Here is a 19,323-nt window from a genome sequence, read left to right as displayed (position 1 = left end):
CATAAGCACACCCTTGGATTCTCCTCCTTGATTTTAAGTTATTTTATCTGCTGTTTCTGTCTTCTTTTTTATTGCTTATTGTCACTGATTTTGTGTTTTATTGTATCCTAGTACCATGGTTGTAAGGTGCCTTGAACATGTTATTGGAGAGGCATGGTATAAATACCTCAAAAGAAATAAAGTAAATACTACAACACGCATACCACCCCCACCTGCCAAATTCCAATAATGCCATAATGGGAACTTTTCTCCATCAGCATTATCATCACCACCACCGATCCTCCTTTCCTGGTTTCTAGTGCTTGACATGCCCCGAGAACATTAGGAGCCACATCCTTTCCAGACCCTTCAGTATCATTAAATTAAACGTACCCCGCAACATACCAGTTTCTTCTTCTCGAAAATCTGAATTAGAATTTGACGATGTACAGGTGCATTCCATGTGCTCTTCTAGCTTCACCAGGACTTCTTTTAATTTTGGCTTTTTTCTAACATATTCCACTTTTGCCACCTGTGGTTGAAAAAAAGGTATAGATAGTAGATAGGTAGATATAAAGGCTCAGTGAACATGATGTCACAAAGAACAAGATTTCGGACACCCAGGTACACAAGATTATCTTGATCCAGCTAGGGTAGCAGCTGTGCACACATGCAAACAAACTTTGGAGTGGGTATCCTTTAGCTCAGGGACATAGAGGCTTAGGCCAGGGTGGGGCCAGCCCTACCATTAGGCAGGGTAAGGTAGTCGCCTCAGGAGACAGATGCTGGGAGGCAGCAGCAATGTGTTCAAGGAGAGAGCTGTGTGCCCTGTAGCCTGCTCAGTGCTTCCTAAGTTAGCCTGCTGCCTTCAGGTTCAGTAGAGGATGTTATCCCATCGTCAGCATTGAAGACAGAATTCTGCCTTTTGACAGAGGGCAGAAGACATCTGCCTGTCCAGTCAGCTTTGTACATGGAATGGGAGAGGGAGCCATCTTGTCCTTCACGTCAGGCACCAAAATGTCTCGGGCCAACCCTGCACCTGGGAGCCATATCTGGCTCTCTGAAGTTCCCCAGAAGGCCACGCCCCTTTCCCCGACCACTGCTTTGGTGGTTTCCTTGCCAATTTTCTGACAGGGATGTGTCTACAGCACAGAAAGAGTTGGGATCGAGGCCAGTGGCTATAGTGTTGAATGAAGCCAGAGTCATTTGGTACATCCAGTTCTGCTTTAGAATAGTATTGTTACACATGTCTCACTCTGCTGACCAATGAGAAGTTCTAGGAACACCATTACAGGGTTTAGTTTTCTTTCAGTGAGACAGAGAGAGAGAGAGAGAGAGAGAGAGAGAACTGGCATGTTCGTAAATACTGGTTTACATATAAATATAGATGGCAAGCATTAGTACAGGTAAAAGGCACCCAATTGCAAGCAGGCAGATCATTCTAGAAAGCAGTTGAGCATTATGCCTCATCCCCCATCAGCAACTCCAGTTTCAGATAGGGATGGGAGAATCAGCCATTTTCGAGCCCAGCTAAGTTCTCTAAAAACCATTTCAAAACTCATTTTGGCTCGCTCCCATTTGCGTTTTCGACCGGTTTTTTGGCTCATTCAAACTGGAAAAATGTGCATTTTCAACAGGATAAGTTCACATTTCTGTGCATATTTTTCAAAAGCACACACTTTTCTACCATTGACTAAACTGTGAAGGACGTGGGTGTTTTTGAAAAAAATATGCATTTTTAAAGCGTGCATTTTTTTAAAAAACATATGTGCGTTTTTTAATGCTATTGCAAATTTGGAAACTTGCTAACATTTTGTGAAGAAAAAGAACTCCTGCTTTGCAAACAGAAACAAAATTCCTGTACATCCCTGCTTTCAGCTAAAGAAGGGGGAGAAATTTGTTCGCAGTTTCCGAACCAATACGTGAACAGAAATACAGTTCTCCTTTGGTATACGCACTACTCTAAATTTTGCAGTGCAGTTTTCCAATCAGGAAAATGTGTACAAACATGTGTACACGTTTGTAGGGGGAATGCGCATTAGGGGGAAATGCGCATAAAAATGCATATATTTGTAAAAAAAAAAAAAGCACAACAATGCATTATACTAGGAAAATGTGTTTGCAAAAGTGCACATATTAAGCAACACTGCATAAAAAATGTGTGCATTAGGAGAAATGCACATGAAAATGTGTACAAATTTTCATATGGAGGTTTGTTGGGTTTTTTTAATGCAAACTGATGTGGAAAAAAACAAATTTAAGTTTGAAAGAATAAGAAACTGAAACGGATGAGATCTGTCCATCCTTAGTTTCAGCCAACTTCAGCTAGATGTGCTTGGCCTCAATTTCTCTTTCTCCTGAAAGCTGGTGGTTCTCAAATCCCATTTGCCAAGCAATGGTCTTGGCTCTCTCCCCCACACACCCCGACACACATCCTGCAAGTGAATTCTCCATTCAGGAAACATGCACAGCCATTAAAGGAACATTAAGGGAGGAATCCTATACTCATTTTCCTTTTGAATTTAATGGGGCTAACATCTGAGTAGGCATGTATAGGATTTCACTGTAAGGGTATTATGTCACATCCCAAACTCTGATTTGGAGTCTTTCTGGCAAAACCATAGTGGGTGACCCACGCACAGTAATCACACTGCAAATGGACAATGGCACGGATGTACCTACTTTATTGCATAGGATAAGACTTTTGTTCTTTAGGCCCCATTGCTTTATAATTCAGTTGTCTTCAAAGAGGTAAAATGGGGGGGGGGGATTCTGTAGGTTTCCCATCAACCAAGACTTGTAAAGTTTCAAGGGAGTCTGTATTTTCAAGATCTTTCATCATAAGGACTGGTGCCTTCCTCGTTTGTTTTTTAAAAAATATTTTACGAGTACATTCAAACTGATGCTCCTGCCAAAATACCCCAGATGCAAAAAGCAGGACATTTCAAAACAAGCAAATCTACAAGGGAAGTCACGCTATGCTGGGAACCTAGATCTCAGTGGTGTTTGGCCAAGTGCCGCTCATATTATAAATGCTTGTCAAGCTATCTTGGATAACTTCTGGATGATGAAAGATGCAGCCCTTTCTTTTCAAGAACTATTTTAACCAACCAACCTACTCACGCAGCAGAAGGATGCCACAGAACAGCTTTCCCCAACCTGCTGCCTTCGAGATGTCTTGGACTGCGACTCCCATAATTTCCAGCTAGCATGGCTGTCATACTATATTGCTCTCATGACCCCCATTCTCCCCCCATTCTCCCTTTTTGGGGTCGAGAGCCACAGAAGCACAGGGCTCATGCTCTTCCTATGCCAACAAGAAGCCCTGTTGTGTATGCAAAGCCTCTTTGATCAGCACCATCCCATATCATAAGACATTATCCAACTTCATCAAATGTCTCCAAAACTATTCTTGCCTCTTACATTTGCCTGCAGTTCGATACATAGAAACCCGTGAGAGGGTGTTCTCGATACAGGCACCCCAATGATGGAACTGCCTTCCCCCTCATATGAGTTCGGTGCCGAGTCTTACAAGCTTTTGTCAACAACTAAAGACCTATTTGAATCCCATCCCCCTCTTTCCCCACATCATGTAAATGGTTACTTATCTCTTACTGTTCTCCCAGGGGCGGGGGGGGTCAAACATGTATGATCTTACTGTATTTTATTGGGTGTACCTTGCTTTGGGATTATTTTATAATGAAAAGCGAGTAGGGAATTCCATAAGTAAATAAATATTCTGATATGCACTCACAAAAGCTCATTTGAAAGATTTTGGTGTCTTGGCTGTTGTTGTTATTATTGTTATACATTTATAATTTAACATTTATCCTTCTCCAGGAGCCCCTGCCAAAGGAAGTGAGGTGTGTGGCTACCAGGAAAAGGGCCTTTTCTGCTGTGGCACCCCAGCTGTGAAATGAGCTCCCTAGATAGGTTCGTCTGGTGCCTACGTTGTACTCCTTCTGGCGCCAGGTGAACACCTTTTTATTCTCCCAGTATTTCAGCATTGTAGCTTCCTAGTCTTTTAGCTCTGATGATTGAAATCTGTATTTTAAATCTCTGCTTTGCTGCTAGGTTTTATTCTGGTTGTACTGATATATTGTGTTTTTTTTAAGCCCTCATATTTTATATTGCTTTACTCTGCGCTTTGTCGTTTTAATTTTTGTGAACCGCCCAGAAAGCTTCAGCTATTGAGTGATTGGGCGATATAGAAATGAAATGAAATGAAATGAAATGAATGAATACCATCTATAATTTCCTAAGGGCGCAATCCTACCGTTTCCACCCTCAATGATCATAAGCCTCTGAACCTGGAGGTGTGGTAGAGGTGATCTTCGCCTCTCTGTCCTCCTGCTCTGCATTTTCACTAGATGGGCTTTTTTGTCAGTCTAGCTGGGGTGTTTTGGAGGGGGAGGGAAGGAAGCTCAAATCCTGGCCTCTCCTGTCTCCTCACCTCCCTGACATTGGAGAGCGGGTGGCGTGGTTCTTTCTGCACCGGCTGCGATGAGAATCCAAAATATCCTATGGCTCCTCAGACACTGTCTAAGAGCCATAAGATTGCTCCCTAAGTGTGGTACAGAGATTAAAAGATAAGACACTCCCCCTGCCTGGAGGCTCACAATCTAGTAGACATGATAGAAAAGGAAAAAGGAACAGGGAGGGGAGGGAGAAAGAAGCAGCTGCTGCTTCACTGGAAGATGGATGGAGCCAATTGCCGAGAAGAGGCCATCATGAAGATGGTTATGATACAGGGAAAGAGCAGAGGGGACCACGGTCTATCAAAATTGGCACCATCGGCCTATTTTTCTTCCAGGGTACTTTCAAACATTATGTATTTTTTTATGAACATAAGAACACAAGAAGAGCCCTGCTGGATCAGATCAAGGGTCCATCTAGTCCAGCATTCTGTTCACACAGTGGCCAACCAGCTGCCCACGGGAAACCCACAAGCAGGACATGAGTGCAACAGCACCCTCCTGCCAGCAACTGGTGTACAGAGACATACTGCCTCTAGTACTTGAGGTAGCACACAGCCATCAAGACTAGTAGCCATTCATAGCCTTTTCCTCCAGGAATTTGTCCAACCCCCTTTTAAAGCCATCCAAATTGGTGGCCATCGTTACATCCTGTGGTAGTGAGTTCCACAGCCTGACTCTGCGCTGTGTGAAGAAGTCCTTCCATTTAGCCGTCCTGAATCTCCCACCCACCAGCTTCATGGGACAACCCCATTGGGTTCTAGTTATTTTGAGAGAGGGGGAAAAATGTCTCCCTATCCAAATTCTCCACACCATGCATAATTTTGAACACCTCTATCATGTCTCCCTTTATGTGCTCCCTCTTCTCGCGCTTTAGCTACACAACGTGATGATAAAGTTGCAAGTCTGAAACGTCGCTGCCCTGCAGCCTCAGCTAGCTGTAAAATAGGGAGATGTGTAGCCAACGGCACTTGGAGCCAGACAAAACCAAATCATGTGCACAGGCCGCTCACAAATAAAAATATGTGCCGCAACAAATTAAAACAACTCCAAACAGCGACTAAAACAAACACACCACAGTAAAAACTGCAGCATCCTTTAAAAAAAAAAAGTCTCAGCAGCAGACAGCAAAATAAAAACCTATCATTATTTTGGAACATTAAAAACATTGACCATTTCTGGCCTAACACAGTATTTATTTGTCTCCAACCAATCTAACCAAACAATATTGGTCAATTTAAACCACATCCCAAAACTCTACATGGCCATTCAAGTGTGGGTGGTGAATGTAGTCACACACTCCATTTTGGATTAATTCTTATTCTATCCACTGTTACATCTTAATTTCTAAATCATTAGCAGTGACAAAGTCCTGGATCCAACCTAAGTTAGACACACTTAAGTCCCATCGAAGACCTTATCATTAGAGCTGTGCACTGCTTTGGCCCGAGGCCCGAAGCCCACGTCGAAGCGGGCCACTTTCGGCCCCTTCTGAGATGAAGAGGCAGGGGCATGAAGTGACCCAAAGCGGGCTGGGGCTCCACGAAGCGCATTGGTGTGTGTTGGAGCTTCGGCCCCCTGGCCCAGCCACACTAGCGCCTCCAGCTCCTTATGTGAGCCGCACATCACTGTCACCACTGCCGCCGCCGCCACCACTTCCGTCGCCGCCGTTGTCTCCACCTCCACTGCCTCCATCATCCAGGAAGTTGCCATTTTAAAAATGCATTTTTAGCAAGAGCCGACAGAGGCAGCAGTGGAGGTGGCCACCCAGGTAAGGAGCTGGGGGGTTGCATGTGGGGGGCGGGCAACACCCTGCAACAAGATCCAGCACAAGTCGTGTCGCCCCCCCAGAATCACCCTGAGCTGAATCGGGCCCACCTCGGAAGCCACAAAGCAGCTTCTGAGTTGGATCAGGGGGGTCCATGCACTGCCCTATTTATCGTAACTAATGTAAGTCCCATTCGTTTCGATGGGACCTAAGTGCGAATATCTTACGTAGGATCTATGGATGGATCAAACTGGTGTGCTTCGGGGATGGAAACGAGGAAAGTTTTTTCAAGGGGTACTTACCCAGAACTGTTGAGGTGTGGTTTTTTTTACATTTTTAGTATCTTCATTCTTTTCTACCCATGTTTTAAAAAGCACTCTCTCCACTCAGGAAGAAAACGTTTAGATATTTATTATTATATTATATCTCTCCCCCCCCCTTTCCTCTTGCAAGACACCCAAGGAGGTGTATATAATCCTTCTCCTCTCCATTGTCTCCTCAGATCAATCCTGTGAGGTAGGTTAGGCTGAGACAGTGATGGGGCCCAAAGTCACCCAGTGAGCTTTATGGCTGAGTGCGGTCTAGAACCTGGATCTCCCGAGTCCTAGTCCAACACTTCGACCATTCCACCACACTGGCTCGCACCGAGTTCTTTGGGGTGGTCGGATGCCAACCATTATTTCCTTCCCAGAAGGTGCTGGGATGATGCTCTATATGGAGCACTATTCCAGTGCCATCTTGACACATGATGTAGTGCCATTTCAATGCCTTCTGGGGGGGAAATGATGGGAACTGACAGCCAGAAGCTCCCTCTCTATTACTATGCAGAGAGAAAAAGAGAGATAACTTTTTTTTAAGTATGAGGAAGAAGGAAGGAAGGAAGGAACCATCCCCTGAAATAAATAGGAGCTCATTTACCCCTTGAAATGAATAGGTTGACCTGATCCAACTCAATGTTTTTAAGTATGTCAAAGCTAGGCATTTATTTTATATAACAGAAAACTAATTCTCAGTATGACATGATGTTCCAGCAGTTCCAAACAACAGGAAGCAGATGCGTATATATCCATGACACCATCTTTCCCCCTCCTCCACTTTAAATATTACACAGTGAAGGCCACCAGAGAACCACCAAAGACAAATAAATGTCACTCAGAACTTATTCTTAGAGCCAAAAAGGACTTGAAGGTCAGGCATTTAGGGATATCTTTCTTTCTGGCATGTTGAGCCTCCCTCAGTCAAAACATAACCTCTTCAAAATGCTCTGCAAAACACCTAAAAGAACCATCACAACAAAAATCCCTACCAACATACTGCACTGCTCCTTCTGTCTCTGGGAAACAGGGACGTAATGTTGGAAAGGGATAGGCAACGTACTGAGGAGGCAGCAAGGCCGGCCCTGATGTTAGCCAGAGTGAGTCCAGCTTGGGCAGCTGATTTTGGGTGCCATGAAAGGATATCAAATTTTCATTTGTTACTGTATCTTTACTACCAGGGAAAGGAAGAGGTGCTTGTAGCATTTTCTGCCTCAAGAGCCAAAATAGTTTGGTTGGCCTTGGCTTCTATGCATCTTGAGTGGGGGGAGGGGGGCATTTGCTGCTCTGCCTCAGGTAGCAAAATATCTTAGGCCAACCAAGGGGGGTGGGGGTCAGGAACTGACCGCTGGTGCAGTGCACACCTAGGAGAAATTACCATTCATCCAAGGTGAGCAACAAATCACATCACTGCTTGGAGAACACATGACAAGTCCAACTTCCAGGACACAGGAAGCTGCCTTATTCTGAGTCAGAACACCGGTCCATCTACCCTAGTAGTGTCTACTCTCACTGGCAACGCATTTCCATGGATCTCAGGTGGGAATCTTCCCCAGCCCCTTTACCTGAGATTCCTTTGACTGGAGATGCTTGGCACTGACATCCTACATGCAAAGCATGTGCCCTACTACTGAGCTACCTCTCCGTGAAAGCAGTAGGTTCTTTCTTGATCCAACGCAGGATCTTCTCTATAACTCAGATCCCCACATGATGAGCCCATATTACTCAGAAGGTATTTTCCAGAAGCAAATAAGGGTTAAGATCGTAGGAAGCTGCCTTATACGGGGTCAGACCCTGGGTCCATCTAGCCCAGTACTGTCGACACGGATTGGCAGTAGCGGCTCTCCAGGGTTTCAGGCAGGATCCTTTCCTAACCCTACCTGGAGATGCCAGGGATCGAACTAGGGGCCTTCTGCATGCAAAGCATGTACTCTACCACTGAGCCATGGCCCCATCCTAATGTGGGTTACTATGTCAAGGCATCTGAAGGACAAGTGAACACTCCCTAAAACACACCGTGGGTCTTCAAGGAAGCAACTGCAACAAGAAAGCTGTTGCAGTTGCTTTGGGAGGTGATGAGGCAAAATTTTGCCTTTCTAGGGGGAAAATTGGCTGCACTTGTTGACAACAGATGTAGTGTCTGAAATGTTCACATTTGCAACATTTTCCAAGGCTGTCAGTTTTCCACAAAGAAAAGATTTACAGCAGGCTGTGTAAGAATGCTTTGCTCAAAAGGTCAACCATGGGTTGAAACAATCGGCCTTGAGTCTCCTCTGGCATGGTCTACAAGCGCAAAGTTTGAAGGCAAGGGTATGGTGAATCTGAGTCACCCAACATCAAAGGATGACTAATCCGTCGCACTTACAACAACAAAACACAGATTAAGACCTCTGTAATCATAGATACAGACAGAATCCCAGCAATAATGGGACCACTTTCATATCGGCCGTTACTTATTTCAGGCGATTGAATGAATCAGCATTGTAGAAAATTACATGTGCTAGAAATAAACTGTAATCAAACGTTTTATTCCTGTATTTTTCAATGCAGATAAACTATATGCATGCACACACACACATACACACACACTCTCCATATTCTAAACATGCTCCACATGCACGAAAACTAAGTGTTTGGATGCTCTGTAATGATAGCATTCAGTCAATTAGCAGGTACAGCCAACTCTAAAAGGAAAAAAAAAAAAAACAGGTTGGCCAGAGCCAATTCACAAGGGGCATAAACCAAGCATCTGGTCAGCTATCATCTCTTCTACTCAAAATGGGAGCCTAAGATGTTCCTTAGTTGTAAGCCATGGTATGACCAATCCACATTTAGCAGAACTGTTGACCCCAATCCATTTGCAATTTCTTGCAGAGCATCTTCCCACGTGGGCCTTTCTAGCTAAAAGTTTGGACTGATTTTAAAGCAGTTGAAATGAAACCTGCACTCATGTCCTGCTTGTGGGCTTCCCATAGGCATTTGGTTGGCCACTGTGGGAACACAGTGTTGAACTAGAAAGGCTTTTGGTCTGATCTAGCATGGCTTGTCTTCTTAATCCAAAGTCTACACTTGAAAAACCTAAGTGCATATATGTAAAACTAACTGAGGGGGAAACTTCCTACATCTACTTTTCACAAACCACTAAAAGAAACAACAAAACTCAACAGCTCCCATAAGGCGGAATGTCTTTTTGAACTGGGGTCACTTTTCTCAAAAGACATTTATTTGCCACAGCTCTCAAGCGGATTAACAACAGAGCTATGGAATGACGACCAATGGAACCGGACCATTCCAAAAGGGTTGCAGGGGTCAGGATAGAGCTCCGGGATACAGGTCTGGTATTCTGTTGGGGTTTAAACAGACAACACAAAGTCAGCAAGACACAAAAGCAACAGCTGAGACACTGAGGATGTTTGCATAAAGTGGCTCAGGAAGTGATAGCTGGATTATGTTTTAGAGAGAAAGGAATTAATTGATGGAGCTTTTTGGAAGGCAGTGGATTTACAACATTCATCCATCCTACTGAAAATGCAGCACAGAAGACAGCATCTTAACTATATGACAAGGGAGAAAGATCTGGGTAGACAGCAAGGATATGCAGTGATCAAGTTACCAAAAGGTAATTTGGTAAATGGAAGGCATCTTATTTAGTCACTAACAGCTTATGGCCACGACCTGTTAATGCTACCACACTTTACATGGGATTTACCAATAGCAACACCGTGCAGGCTTTAACTCTGCACTTAATTTACTAGATGCTGAAATTTAGAATCTACTGGACTCCATACAGCTGTAGGAAGAAAAGTTGGCTCTTTGGCGATGATTGCTGGAGATGTAAGAATAAAGGCACAGGTTCATAGCGTGTGATTTGGATCTGCTAAATTATTCTGAACTACTGGGATAGATCAGAACCAAGATGAGAATTGAAAGATTGGCTGTTTAAGGTTAGGTTATGCTATTTTATTCAAACTGTTTTTGTACCACTTTAGATAGACAGACAGACAGATAGACAGACAATTTCACCATTCCAAAAGCAAAATAATAATCTGATCCATTTAATAACATAGCACCTTTTTCCTTGAGGTTTCCAACCTCTTCTTCTTGAGGAGTGGGAACATATATTTGAGTCTCAAGTCATCGTATTTTGCACACTCTAGCAGAAATATATTAATTCTGCTTTGAAAGTGAGATAGGGAGTTTTGAATTCAGATCCCCAAATTTTGTTTATTTCAGAGTAAGACAGGCTAAGGTGGTTTGGCCTTAAGTTTTAAAGGTTAAATTTTTAAGGGTTGTTGTTTTCTTGGATGTAACTAGTGGTTGTATTTAAGTCATGTCTGTTTTAGTTTTATGGACTGGTTCACTGTTTTGCAAATGACTGCTTGTCAACGTAATAAAATTGAACTGAATTGATTAGATAGACAGAGATAGATAGATAGATAGATAGATAGATAGATAGATAGATAGATAGATAGATAGATGATGGCAGATATCCAATGCAGTTTAGAACATTATAAAAACTACTCAATAAGAAGTTTCTTTAAAAAATAATAATACAGCAACTTAAATCATATACACCAACAGAAAACAATGGAAAACCAGCCAATAAAATAGCACTAGAAAGAACCACTACCAGTCATCCACTAAAGGGGATGGTGACAGTCGAACCTGCCTGGAAAGGGTATTACATAACTGTAGGTATGTAAGAAGAGCCCCGCTGGATTAGACCAAAGGCCTATCCTGACCACCATCCTTTTTCCCACAGTGGCCAACTAGGATACCATCGCTGAGAAGTCCCTCTCTCCAACTGTCCCCACCCCAACTCCGATGGGACCAGGCAGAAGCAGGCCTCCAACATAAATCCAGATCTAATGACAATGCAGAACCTATTTGAATCACATGAGGCACTTTTTAAAAGAGGAACATAAAGGGCAGAGGAGACCAAACTAACCAATAGAGATGTATGAGAGTTTCATTTTTGGTTGCAAAACAGGCGAGCATGACCTGTTCAAAGCTCTGAACGCGAGCATGTGTCCGCCAAAAATATTTGCAAACTGTCGAACAAGTGATCACATTTGTCTCGTTCCTGATTCCCAGTTCGATTTGTGCAAACTTGCACACATCTTCCATTTGATTGCTACTCGATTTCCACAAGTTTCCTGTTCACGCAAAGCAAGCAGTGATCGCGAATGGGATGCGGACATGAGAGGAGACGCAAGACAAAGGTCGGAGAATCCTGGCCATCTTGAACACTGCTCGTTCATCCAACCAGCTAACCAACTCTTCCCTTGATCTTTCCTTGCCTCCAACATAGATCTTAGATCACAGGCAAGTTCATATACGTTAGAAGGTGTTCCTTCAAACACCGAAGTCCCAAGCCACTGAAGGCTTTAAAAGTGAAAAACAACATTTTGAATTGTGCCCAGAAGCACACTGCAAACCACTGAAGCTTTGTTTTAACACGGGCATGATAAAAACAAACACATGATAAGATGTCGGTTTTATCCCACAATCCAGGACTTTGATCCATTTGAGGTGGGGTAGTCAGTGTGTGTATAGAGAAAATATCCCTATAACAGTCGGTTACCCATGAAAAAAGTTCACGGAGAAAAATCAAATCTAATGAAAGGTTTAACTGCATTTATTGAAACATTCGAAGTGTTACATCTTTTATCTTTACAATATGTCATTAAATACAATGTTCTTGGTGTAAACTCCAGGACGGCTACTTGTAACGTCCTTGTTCTGGTCCATCGACATCTTGAATCTTGAGGTTTGCCAATTAGCGCATAAAACTCATGGCAACGTAGACCCCTTCATGATTTGTTTGATCATGAGGCTGTATGATACTGGCGTAACATTATACTTTGACCTGCACCTGCGTTTATAAAGGCGTACAGAGACTTTTGTGTGTTCATATTTCATTTTGCTCCAATTTACAATTCATTATGTTTAATTATACCTGACATGTTTTTTATATTAAAAATAAAACTTTATAGTACATTGCTATAGAAGATGGCCTAATTCTTAACGAAAAAAGCTTTATGGACATAAATAAACTCCTGACTTTGAATTATAGTGAAAACTGTTGTTATTCCTGGAATCTGTGTGTCAAGGACTTTCCAGTGAAGTGTGTCTCATGAGAATCAGTCAACAGGAAGGCAGTCAAAAAGGGATGACCAACTAACTCCCAACTTTGAATTATATATGTAAGAGTAAGATCCCTTATGGGCAAAATGTGGATATGACTGCCCTAAAAAGGTAATGCATCACAGATCAGCATATCAGATCATGGGGGTGGTGCCTCTGGCAGCTTGTGGAAGGAACCAATATAAGAAACCAGGAACACCTCGATAAAGTTTGGCTTCATCTGAATGCACTTCCTGGAGTGGTATGAAGAGCCTTAAATAACTGTTTTTATAAGAAGAAGAAAAGGACCAGAATAAAGCAAGATACAGGATGGACAATTATGAGCTCAACTGTTGCACAGTGCTACCTCCCCGAAAAAGAGCCAATCAAGAAGGGCTGGCATCAGGGGGTGGTATTATTGGGCACCTCCCAGGGTTCACAACCCAGGAGGGGCCCCTCTGCCAAGCCCTGGAGTGCCCTGGCCTTGATGTTCATCCCCCTGTTGTCCTGCCTGTTCAGCTGTATCCTCTAAGTAAATGAAGAACAACAGGAGCAAGGAGACGGAGAAACAGCCTCTGCTCTCCTTGCCATCTCCCTCTGGGTTTGGGCTCAACGGAAGAGGGAAAAGAAATGGGCAGCAGCATTAGCAGTGAGGAAGAAGTGGCCTACTGAGGGGATCTTGTCCAAGACACCCCCCCTCCAAAAAAAACCCTGGAGCTGGAACAGCAACTGAGCAAATTTTAAAACAACAACATCATCAACAACAACACCATCAACAACAACATCAACAACAACAATGGAATGTCAGAAGAAGGGACATTAGGATGGCCCTCTGGGGGCAGTTTGACAGCAGACAAATCCACAAACATGTTCAAGGCTGTAGTATTAAAGTTAAGTCAGAGATGTACCAATTGTTTTTTTAATGGCCCACTGGTGTCCGGCCCAGTTTTATACGCCAGCCAGCTGGCCATCTTGAAATTTCTGACCCTCCTCGAAGCCTTGGCCCAGGGGTGCAGAACGTCTGTCCCAAAGGCCAAATCCGGTCCTCAAGCGTTCCCAACCCAGCCCTCAAGGTTCCCCAGATGGCCACGCTCCCTTTTCCTGGCCTCACCCCCTTCCCCCGGTCACTAATCATTTGGTGGTTTCCTGGTTCTTGTGTAATTCTTTCCCTCCATTCTAAAAGGTGGAAACACCTCTCCTAAGGCTTAGTGACTGGCAGGAAGAGCTGTAAGCTAAAATATGCAGGTATCCCGGCCACGCCCCTTTTTGTCTCCAGCTTTGCCCACCACTGGAATGCAGGTGCCACGCTGAAAGAGGTTTGACACCCCTGGAATAGGCCGTGAGCCATCAGAGCCCAACCCCTTTGCCTTTGTCCCCGCCCACCACTGGAATATGGCCCTCGAGAGCTTCTCTGGAATGGAGTTTGGCCCACAGGCTGAAAGAGGCTCCCCGCCTCGGTCCACTGCACGACCCAGTCACCATGCTTCAGTTGCCATCTGGGATGAATGCTGAGTAACTCACCTATAAAGCCCAGATTCTAGGCTGTCTGACCTAGGGGTGCACGAAAGTCACTTACCTGGTCTCGCAGCTTGCTTCGCGGTGGGGGGGAGGCGCTTCGCTGCTCCCCCGGAAGTTCAGGCCGGGGGGGGGAGGCTTCCCTCCTTGCCCGGCTGAAATTCAGGCCGGGGGGGGAGGCTTCCTGCCTCGCCCGGCCGAAATTCAGGCTGGGGAGGAGGCGCCTCGCCTCGCCCGGCCGCGAAATAAAAAGTTAAAAAAACAAAACAAAACACCCCCGTGATAGGCTACGTGACGATTTACGTAGCCTATCACAGCTAGATCTGCAAAGTCAGCCATGATAGGCTACGTTAATCGTCACATAGCCTATCACGGGTGACTTAAAAAAAAAAAAAAAAGCACGTACACAAATGGCGGCCCCCACAGGGAGCCGCCATTCGCGTTCCTTATTCGGTCGCTGTAGTCTACGTAAAGATTTACGTAGCATTGCCCTTATTTTCACCGTAGTCTACGTAATCTTTATGTAGACTACAGCAACCAAATAAGGAACGCGAATGGCGTCTCCCTATGGGGGCCGCCATTAGCCGTACGCGCTTTTTTTTTTTAAGTCACCCGTGTGATAGGCTACGTGACGATTTACGTAGCCTATCACGGCTGACTTTGCAAATCTAGCCATGATAGGCTACGTTAATCGTCACATAGCCTATCACGGGGGCGTGTGTTTTTTTTTAACTTTTATTGGAATGGCGGCGGCAGCAGCCGGTCAGAAGACCGGCTGCCGCCCCTGCCCCTGTCAAAGACCTGCCGAACTGCCGCCGGGACCCACCGCCGGGAGGGACATTCGTGAAAGGTAAATCCCATCCCGGGGGGGGGGGGGGGCGGGGCGGAGAATTTCTCCCCGAAACTACTTCGGGGGGCCGAATACGTTGGCACTCGGCCCCCCGAAGTTTCGGGGAGAAATTCTCCCCCATCCCTAGTCTGACCCTGTGGAACGGGGCAGCGCTATAGCTTGCGTTACCACCATCCAATCGCCGTGACCCCAGCTCAAGCGCTAGTAGTGCATCTGGAGGAGAAGGCTACTAGTCTTGGTGGCTATATGCTACCTCCAGTACCCAAGGCAGTGTGCTTATGTACACCAGTGGTTGGGGAACATGGGCGGGAGGGTGCCGTTGCACTCATGTCCTGCTTGTGGGTTTCCCGTGGGCAGCTGGTTGGCCACTGTGTGAACGAAATGTTGGACTAGATGGACCCTTGGTCTGATCCAGCATGGCTCTTCTTATGATCTTATGCTATCAATGGCTACTAGTCCTGATGTCTCTGCACTACCTCCAGTATCAGAGGTGGTACACCTATGTCCATCAGTTGCTGGGGAACATGGCCAGGAGGGTGTTGTTGCGCTCATGTCTTGCTTGTGGGTCTCCCATCGACAGCTGGTTGGCCACTGTGTGAACAGAACACTGGACGAGATGGACCCTTGGTCTGATCCAGCATGGCTCTTCTGATGTTCTTATGAGCTTATTCCCCAGCAACTGGTGTACATAGCCATACTGCCTTTGATACTGGAGGTAGCACAGAGCCATCAGGACTAGTAGGCATTGAGAGAAGGGAATATGGACTGGAGGGTGCCGTTGCACTCATGACCTGCTTGTGGGTTTCTAGTCGACAGCTGGTTGGCCACTGTGTGAACAGAATGCTGGACTACATGGACCCTTGGTCTGATCCAGCAGGGCTCTTCTGATGTTGTTATGACTCTCAATGCCTTCTTTGGCCTTTCAGCCTTGCATCCTACACAGTGACCTCTCCGCCAACTAAATACATTTCCGGTCAGACGGGGCTTATTGAGGAACAGAGTGATGATCTCACCATCTTGTCAATAAAACAAGGGTGAGAAATGGAGGTCTTTTCGATGTCAGCCCAAAAGGGGGCTTTTTGCATAAGCTTGACATCATGGCAGCAGAACAAGGGGAGCTCTCAACTCTCTTCTGGGAATAAGCAAAACAGATCCCATTCCTCCACCCCTCACCACCTTCTGTGTGACCCCAAAAGAGGATCTTCTGGATTATGGTACACACAAGGCCATTCATCTCCAAACATGGGAATTCCAAAGAGCTTGTGAAACAATTAATTATATCAAAGCCAGGGTGGGAGGGAGGGAGGACGAAAGCATGAACATCTGAGGGCGAGAGGAAATAAATATGGATTTTCTGTTTGGAGGCTACTGGTATGACAGTGGGGTCAGATGGCCCCTCTCTGCTAAGAACACACGGCTCCTGTTTGGCTTCTCATTTTAATTAACATTTAGACCAGGGAGGATTTTCCCAAGGCCTCTGGAGCACAATATTAAAAAAGAAAAAGAAAAAAGTGGGCATGGATCACAATAATCTAATGTCATTTGTTAACCCAGGCAGCTAATACAGCCATGGCCAACTTGATGCCCTCCATGTCTTACATTTCTATTATCACCTAATTCCCAAAGCTTGCTGGGCAGTTTACACGATTAAAAACCATTAAAATACATTATGCATAGTATAAAAAACCATTTACGCACAAACACATACCCAGACAGTACACACACAGATACACATACATCTAAACCATTTGAAACCATCAACAATAAGAAAAATCCAGGAGCTGATTAAAACCTCATCATCTGCTGCCAAATGCCTGAGAGAAGAAGGTCTTAACCTAGCGCTGAAAGGATAACAATGTTGGTGCTAGGTGGGCCTTGTTGGAGAGATGGTTCCACAATTAGGGGGGCCACCACTGAGAAAGCCCTCTCCCTTGTTGCCACCTTCTGAGCCTCTGGATGCACGAAACTACAACTCCTACCATCCCCAGCCAGCATTCCCAGATTGGGGAATGCAGGGCTAATTATCGAGGCTAGTATGGTCTACGCTGACGAGCAGCAGCTCTTCCGAGTTTGGGGCAGGCATGCTGACTGGCTATTCCTTGTGCCACCAGGGGCTGCAGTTTACAAAACTGAAATGCAGGCAGTTCGCGCTAGGATGCTAGAGTGCTACTGCACAAAATCCTCCTGGCTCCGGAAAATCAGGTGATTCCAAAGAGCCAATCATGTACCACCGCCTTGTATTAAGCCAGGGATTTATTTATTTATGGTTGTTATTACTACATTTGTATCCCGCCTTTGTCCTCTTGCAAGCCACCCAAGGCCGTTTACATGGTCCTCCTCCTCTCCCTTTTATCCTCACAACAGCCCTGTGAGGTAGGTTAGGCTGAGAGTCAGTGACTTTTCTTCTGTTGGGGGAACTCAAAATAGCTAGCAACACAGAAACAGAAAATAACTGAGACAATATTAAATGCAATATAATAAAATACTACAGTAATCCAATTGGCAGTTAGAACAAATGACTGGTTCAGCTTCTCCCAAAGGCATCATTAAAAGAGACAGATCTTCACCAAGCAACAGAAGGGAGATAGTGATGGGGCTGTACAGGCCTCTCTAGAGTGCATGCTAGAGTGTCAGGGCTGAAACTGAAAAGACCCTGTTTTATTTACTTATTACATTTATATCTTGCCTTTTTTCCTCTTGCAAGGAACCCAAGGTGGCTTACATAGTTTTCCTCCTCTCCATTTTATCCCGACAACAACAACCCTGTGAGGTAGGTTAGGCTAAGAGTTAGAGAGTGGCCCAAAGTCACCCAGTGAGTTTCACAGCCAAGTGGGGACTAGAACCCAGATCTCCTGAGTCCCAGTCCAACACTCTCACCATTACACCACACTGGCTCTCAACTGAACCTTCTGCCTGTGTTCTGCCACTGAGCTAGTTTGCAGAGAAAAGCCCGCGACATGGCAAGGCAAGCAGCTGGTGAACCTGAAAGTTGTTTCAAAAGTGATTTCAAAGGGAGTGAAAAAAATCTAAATTCTATGGGGCACGCCCAAGGTCTTGGGTGGATACAGCTAAAACAGTTCTTTAGATTTACAACCGTCATCCCTCAAGCTAGAAAAATAGTTTGGGTTCTAGATGGAAAAATCAAATATGCAGGGTGAAATTAGAACAGCCTTCCCTAACCTGGTGCCCTCCAGATGTTTGGGACTTCCCATCAGCACCAGCCAGCATGGCCAAAGGTTGGGAATGCTGGGAATCCTGGTCCTAAACATCTGGAGGGCCCCAGATGGGGAAGGCTGAAGTAGATGTCACACAGAAAGCAACAGTACCGAGTTTTTTCTCACACTCTATAATGTCTAGTTATCCCCATACTGATTAGGGATGTCAGAGAATTCCGCCACGGATCTCGGTGAGGCCGAACACCAGTGCATTTGGTCCCCCGAACTCCGTGGCGGAACGGCTTGCCACCCCCCCGCCACCCCCCGCGGATCCCCCCCGGGACGAGATTTGGGTAAAAAAATAAACAAACAAAAAAAACCAACCGCCTGGTCTGGGTAAAAAAATAAACAAAAAAAACCAACCATGTACGCAAATGGCGGTGGCTACAGCCGCCGCCATTTGCATTCCTTCTTTTTACCGTCTTAATCTATGTAAATATCTACGTAGACTATGACGGCAAAAAGAAGGGGCAATGCAAATAGCGTAGCAGGCGCTATTTGCGTCCCTTTTTCATTCACCGTTTTAGCCTACATAAATCATTTTACATAAAGATTTACGTAGGCTAAAACGGTGAATGAAAAAGGGACGCAAATAGCGCCCGCTACGCTATTTGCATTCCCCTTTCTTTTTGCCATCATAGTCTATGTAAATATTTATGTAGATTAAGACGGTAAAAAGAAGGAACGCAAATGGCGGCAGCCGTAGCCGCCGCCATTTGCGCACGCGGTTTGTTTGTTTTTTTTAAACCCACCCATCCATGATAGGCTACGTAAAGATTTACGTAGCCTATCACGTCTTTTTTTTCTTTTTTTTTAAACCTAGCCATGATAGGCTACGTAAATCTTTACGTAGCCTATCACGTCTTTTTTTTTTTATACACAAGCCTGGAAAAGGCAGCAGCGGCAGCTGGTCGGAAGACCGGCCGCCGCTGCAGCCACCGCTGGAGCCGCCGCCGCCCGGAAGATCCGCCCCAGGTAAGTCTCGTCCCGGGGGGGATCTGCGGGGGGGCAGCAGGCCGTTCCGCCACGGAGTTCGGGGGGCCAAATGCACTGGCATTCGGACTCACCGAGATCCGTGGCG

The 19,323-nt window shown here is 45.2% G+C and overlaps 1 protein-coding gene across 6 annotated transcripts in view; it reads right to left on the bottom strand.

Annotated features, from left to right (window-relative positions):
• Nucleotides 1-19,323, bottom strand: part of PDGFA (platelet derived growth factor subunit A) — a 93,322-nt gene that overhangs the window by 7,759 nt on the left and 66,240 nt on the right. For 4 of the 6 annotated variants that reach the window (XM_084818412.1, XM_084818415.1, XM_084818411.1 and 1 more), the window contains exon 6: nucleotides 385-511. In XM_084818412.1, the coding sequence (XP_084674538.1) occupies nucleotides 385-511 (127 nt within the window). Of the gene's footprint in view, nucleotides 1-372; nucleotides 512-19,323 lie in introns of all 6 variants that reach the window. The other 2 variants (XM_084818414.1, XM_084818413.1) reach the window with 1 other exon arrangement.

The sequence above is a fragment of the Heloderma suspectum genome, chromosome 12 (genome assembly GCF_057233095.1).
Source record: "Heloderma suspectum isolate Gila_16-S chromosome 12, 16-S_ref, whole genome shotgun sequence".
Classification (NCBI taxonomy): Eukaryota; Metazoa; Chordata; class Lepidosauria; order Squamata; family Helodermatidae; genus Heloderma; species Heloderma suspectum.
This window is presented reverse-complemented; position numbering and strand designations above follow the sequence as displayed.